General features: G+C 40.2%; 1 protein-coding gene across 1 annotated transcript in view; it reads right to left on the reverse strand.

Moving 5' to 3' along the window:
- The window catches only part of MYOM3 (myomesin 3), a 56,858-nt gene that overhangs the window by 22,893 nt on the left and 28,054 nt on the right, over nt 1-5,911 (reverse strand). Inside the window, exons 21-25 of the mRNA XM_015819663.1 lie at nt 5,728-5,884; nt 4,362-4,471; nt 3,866-3,910; nt 2,224-2,360; nt 1,878-2,022 (exon numbers count right to left, since the gene is read on the reverse strand). Of these exons, the coding sequence (XP_015675149.1) occupies nt 1,878-2,022; nt 2,224-2,360; nt 3,866-3,910; nt 4,362-4,471; nt 5,728-5,884 (594 nt within the window). The remainder of the gene's footprint in view (nt 1-1,877; nt 2,023-2,223; nt 2,361-3,865; nt 3,911-4,361; nt 4,472-5,727; nt 5,885-5,911) is intronic.

The raw sequence follows: 5,911 nt of genomic DNA on the forward strand, positions 1-5,911 counted from the left end.
GGAAGTAGAAGAAGAAAGAGAAGAAGGAGAAATGGAAGGGGAAGGGGAAGGAGGAGAAGAAGGAGAAATGAAAGGAGAAGGAAAAGGGGAAAGAGAAGAAGGAGAAATGGAAGTGGAAGTAGAAGAAGAAAGAGAAGAAGGAGAAATGGAAGGGGAAGGGGAAGGAGGAGAAGAAGGAGAAATGGAAGTGGAAGTAGAAGAAGAAAGAGAAGAAGGAGAAATGGAAGTGGAAGTAGAAGAAGAAAGAGAAGGAGAAATGGAAAGGGAAGGAGGAGAAGAAGGAGAAATGGAAGGAGAAGGAAAAGGGGAAAGAGAAGAAGGAGAAATGGAAGGGGAAGTAAAAGAAGAAAGAGAAGAAGGAGAAATGGAAGGGGAAGGGGAAGGAGGAGAAGAAGGAGAAATGGAAGGAGAAGGAAAAGGGGAAAGAGAAGAAGGAGAAATGGAAGTGGAAGTAGAAGAAGAAAGAGAAGAAGGAGAAATGGAAGGGGAAGGAGGAGAAGGAGAAGAAACGGAAGGGGAAGGGGAAGGGGAAGGAGAAGAAAAAGAGAGAAAAAAAACATTGGATCAGCCATTACTGTACATAGTTGAGTGTGGAGACAGTTGAAGAACATTTTACCTTCTAGCTAGAGATACAGCTTATTCAAATGAGGGAATGGATTTCCTGGAAGTGACAGCCTCTTAGCTTCCTTTGAAGGGGCTGGAAAGACACAGGAAATAGCCACTTCCTGGTCTGCAATTATACAGCGACACAGGAATGTCCATTGCTCCAGGGGAGCAGATGACTCTGCCTGAACAGTCTGAGCATGCTTCCCTTAAAGCTTGCTTTAGAGTTTCAGAAGACTAGAATCAACCCCAAATATTTCATTGCCTAAGGCAGAACAGAAAATACTTTCACGTAAGCCAGGGTTCACAACACCCAATTATTATACCAGCTAAGGTAGAAAATGCTTGCAAGATCATATTATGGGCTTTCCTAGTAACAATATCAGGAAATTAAAAGAAACATCTATTTGTTCTTTTTGGTGATAGGCGATATTGATGATATTGGTGATAATATTTTTTGCAGTAGTAGTCACTTTGCCTAATGGTAGGGCTGGCCTTAAGAAGATTTTTGCATCTCAAAACAAAAACAACAACAAAAAAACCTAATCCAATTTTCCTTCTTCTCTGCATCTCCATCCAGGTGATCATCATTACCATTTTAAATTTTTCATTATCCCGCTTTGCATGAAGAGTGATGCTAAATCAGATTATAATAAAAACGAATCAGTAAAATTAATACAAGGTTACGGAAGTTTAAAACCTCTCAGAATGATCAGACTGATGCAGGGATACAATAGAGAAATGCACTGAAGGGTTTCCACAGTACAAGATTAGAAATCAAACAGGAAAATAGTAATAGCAAGAGCATTAAACTTATATATACCACTTCACAGTGCTTTACAGCCCTCTCTAAGCAGTTTAAAGAGTCAACGTGTCACCCCCAACAATCTGGGTCCTCATTTTACCGACCTCAGAAGGATGGAAGGCTGAGTCAACCTTGAACCGGTGGGAATTGAACTACTAGCAGTCGGCAGATGTAGTCTGCAATACTGCATTCTAAGCACTGCACCACCATGGCTCTTCAGATCTTTAGTTAATTCTGAAAAATAACCTTAACTGGATACAGAAGAGATTCCTTAGCCAAGGTGTTGAGAATAGCCTTCACATATTGAATGTCTGGCATTTTCAAGAAGATGTCAAGATGTCCTCATCTAGTTAATTAGCTATAATTGTTAAGGAAGAATATGATAGGTAAGGTGACAACGAGCATATAAACCATGAAAAGTCACACTGCCAAGGAACTAATGAAGATGTAGGTTTTGCCCTCCACATACCAGCCCCAACGAGAGCCAAAGTAAATTGATTTTCCGCTTTGCCATCTTTCAGATGGGCGGTGTAGGTCCCCTTGTCATCCTCGCAGAAGTCCTGGATGATCAGTTCCACAAGGCCTTTCGCTCTGTCAAAGTTGATCTTGTGCGTCTGGTGTAAAAAGCCAAATAGGAGTTAGTTATGAGTAAAGAAAAATAAGGCTGGGTCTGCCGAGGCAGCATCTCCTCCCTCCGTCTTCCAAGGTCATTCTCACGTTCCATTACAGTTTGTGAGTAGAAGGAGGGAGAATCTACGGAGAAGATGCTTCACACAGTCCTGAAGCTTGCATTAAACCAAGTGAGGGGAACTCACCGGAGTGCTTGACAGCTCTTTCTTGTTGAAGAACAAATGAAGCACAGCCTCTGGAGAGAGTTTCTCAACTTCTAGCCAAAGTCGCACCTCCCCTTTCTCCAGAACATCGATGTTCCATCCAGATATCAGCTCAATCACTGAAAAGAATGGAAAATGGACATTATGGAAGTGCCAAATTGAGCAGCGAAGTTCAACTAATATTTCCCAGAGACTAAAGACATCTGATAAATTACAGGTAGTCCTTGACTTACTACCATTTGTTTAGTAGTCCTTGTGTCAGAACCCATATATTATTAAAGGAGACTCTTTTCTATTTCTATGTCTTCCATTATTCTGGGTTCTGCCATACTCCTGAAGGGGAGGGGGGAAGACATTGTTGGCTGTCTCTTTGTTTCTCTCTATCGTTACAATTTTCCCTTTCCGCTGTTCTGCATATTCACTCTTTGAACTATCTCTCCCTTGATGCTACCTTAGGGTGAGCAAAGAATGTACGTCTGGCCATCTGGCTTATCTCCCGTTTCGGGAGATTTGTATAGTCCTTGATTTATTACCATTTGTTCAAAGTTACAACGGCACTGAATAAAGTGACTTATGACCAGTCCTTATACCTACAACTGTTGCAGAATTCCCACGGTCACATGATCAAAATTTGGGCCCTTGGCAACTAGCACATATTTATGACAGCTGAAGTGTCTCAGGGATGCATGATCACCATTTGGAACTTTCTAAGCCAGCTTCTGACAAGCAAAGCCAGATTTGCTTAACAACCACGCGATTCACTTAATAACTGCAGTGGTTTATTTAGCCATGGCAAAAAAAGATCACAAAATTAGCCACAACTCACTTAATCACCTTGCTTAGCAATGGAAATTCTAGTCCCAGCTGTGGTAGTTAAGTCAAGGACTACCTGTATAGAAGATTGAATATGTCTCCTTATGTGGCTGACCACTTGGGGAGGAGCCAAAACTCTGTGGCTAAGCATGTGCTTTGGGTGTAGGTCCCAGCTTTTATTAGAAGAATAAGGAAGCAAAGCCAGATAAGACCTCTGATGTAAATATGGAGAGCAAATTCAACTTGGGCAATTTAAAGCCCCAGGACACAGTCTCAGTGGTGGGATTCAGCCAGTTTGCACCACTTCGGCAGAACCGGTAGCTAATTTTTTGTTGCCCAGGCCCAGAATGGACTTCCGGAAGTGGCATCCACACAGAGAACTGGTTGTTCACATATTTGAATCCCATCACTGCCCAATCTGATTAGGAAAAAGGAGGACTCTCCATTTATTTACGGGTCTGACTCCATTCCCAACCTGCTTCAGGTCTCACCCAACATGTAGACCTCTGCATGTATTCCAGAGGGAAGGCACCCCTCCCCTGAAAAAAGGTGGTTTGGGCTCAATGTAAGCAATGATAGTCTAATGTAAATGAACCAGTGGTCTACCTCTGCAGAAGGTGTTTTGATATCTTAAAAGATCTGGAGGACATTCCAGGTTACAAAAAGCTGGTTTGTAGCAACGACAGTATCTGTGCATTGTGTCACTATTGTAATAATAATAATAATAATAATAATAATAATAATAATAATAATAATAATAATAATAATAATAATAATAATAATAATTTATTATTATCCATTGGCAACTTACAGGGGTTTCGAATCTCATGGCTGATCTTTCGTAGTCGGTCCAGTTCTAAGAAATGAGAAGAGCAAGAACACAATTGAGAGACAGAATCAAAATTGTGTTTTAGCATTCATGATGCCCCCAAACAGTTCTTTCTTTCTGTTTCATAGCCTGTGTTTCTCAGCCTTGGCAACCTTAAGATATGTGGACTTCAACTCCCAGAATTGAACCCCATGGGAGTTAATATCTTAAAGTTGCCAAGGTGGAGAAACTCTGCCATTAGCTACGTAAATACTAGATTGAGGAAAAGGTTGATGGTTGTTATAACTATTGTGATCTCACAGTAGGCTACAAAATAAGGTAGACTTTAAATTTTGCTTCCGAACAGAGGAGAGAAAAGGATTCTCCCACGAAGTCCAATCCTGGTTCCAATAATTTCAGCAGAGTTTCTCTCTGGTTCTCAGATATGTGTAATAACTTGAAATGAATGCGTTTTTTTGTTTTTTGTTTTGTAATTTACCTTCCTGAGTTAAAACATGGCTGGCAGAAATGTCTTCATCAGTATCAGTTACTTCTACCGAATATGTTCCCAGGTCCCGTTCAGTAGCATATTTCAGAATAAACTTAGACCTGAAAGAAAAGAATATGCAAACATGCAATCTACGCATCTAATATGTTTGTATCCTGTAATTGTGCAAGGTACCCAGATTAATAATCAGATGGAGCACTACAGTAATCTCGCTCCTTGAATGAATAACAGAATCAATTGTGCCAAAGTACAACAAAAATACAACAAAATACAGTAAACTCGGGAGAATAAATCTGGCAGAGTCTGCAAATATATCTGATCTCTGCGCATGAGATACGATTTGAATGGGACCTCTGTGCATGAAATGCAAAGATAATAGGCTCAAAAGTGCATCAGGGATCTCAAAATTGGTCACACAAATGGGACTATAGGTCAACATTGAAATGAGATGTTGAAACAGATGCATCTGAGTGATAGAGACCATAGTCCTAGAAAGTCTGGGATGAATCAAAAGGCAAGTATTAAATGATCCAGCCCCATGTTGAAGGCAACTTTTTATTTGTTCTTTTGTTTTAAAGATTGCTTGCTATGAATTTGGCAGCGTGCTACTGGAAATCAAGAAAGCATCCCTGTAGGGTACAATAACAAACACTTTCATATTGCAACCAAGAAAGTGACATGAATGCAGGAGATCACCAGGAGATAGGGGACTGGAGGCTAAAACATATAAGGAAAGGTTGCTGGAATTGAGTATGTCTACTTTAATGAAGAGAAGGATGAGGGGGGACATGATAGCAGTGTTCCAGTATCTCAGGGGCTGCCCCAAAGAAGAGGGAGTCAAGCTATTCTCCAAAGCGCCTGAAGGCAGGACAAGAAGCAACGGATGGAAACTCATCAAGAAGAGAAGCAACTTAGAACTAAGGAGAAACTTCCTGACAGTTAGAACAATTAACCAGTGGAACAACCTGCCTCCAGAAGCGGTGAATGCTCCTAACACTGGAAGTTTTTAAGAAGAGACTGGACAGCCATTTGTTCGAAATGGTGTAGGGTTTCCTGCCTGAGCAGGAGGTTGGACTAGATGACCTCCAAGGTCCCTTCCAACTTTATTATTATTATTATTACTATTACTATTACTATTATTATTATTATTATTATTACTACTACTACTACTACTACTACTATTATTATTATTATTATTATTATTATTATTATTATTATTATTATTATTATTATAAAACTCAACCTGATGGTCACTGGTGTGGAAAAATATTCTCTTAAATTTCTACAAGTTCAGCTACTCCTAAGGGCACAGTTAGGGTCATCCCTAGTTTGCCTCCAAGTTCTCATGAGAATTTACTTGTTATCTTTGTCTACAATTTCAACTCTGTCAGGATTTGGAGGTCCTTCATAATCTTTGGACCAAATAAATTCTGAAGTGTCAACCATGTCAGGAGCTTCATATGCCAAGTAGATGAACCCTTCCTTGTCTACCCCAACTTCAATTTCTTTGGTGTCTGCAAAAGAGAGAAAGAGAGAGAAAA

The sequence above is a fragment of the Protobothrops mucrosquamatus genome, unplaced genomic scaffold (genome assembly GCF_001527695.2).
Source record: "Protobothrops mucrosquamatus isolate PMUCROS unplaced genomic scaffold, P.Mucros_1.0 scaffold963, whole genome shotgun sequence".
Classification (NCBI taxonomy): Eukaryota; Metazoa; Chordata; class Lepidosauria; order Squamata; family Viperidae; genus Protobothrops; species Protobothrops mucrosquamatus.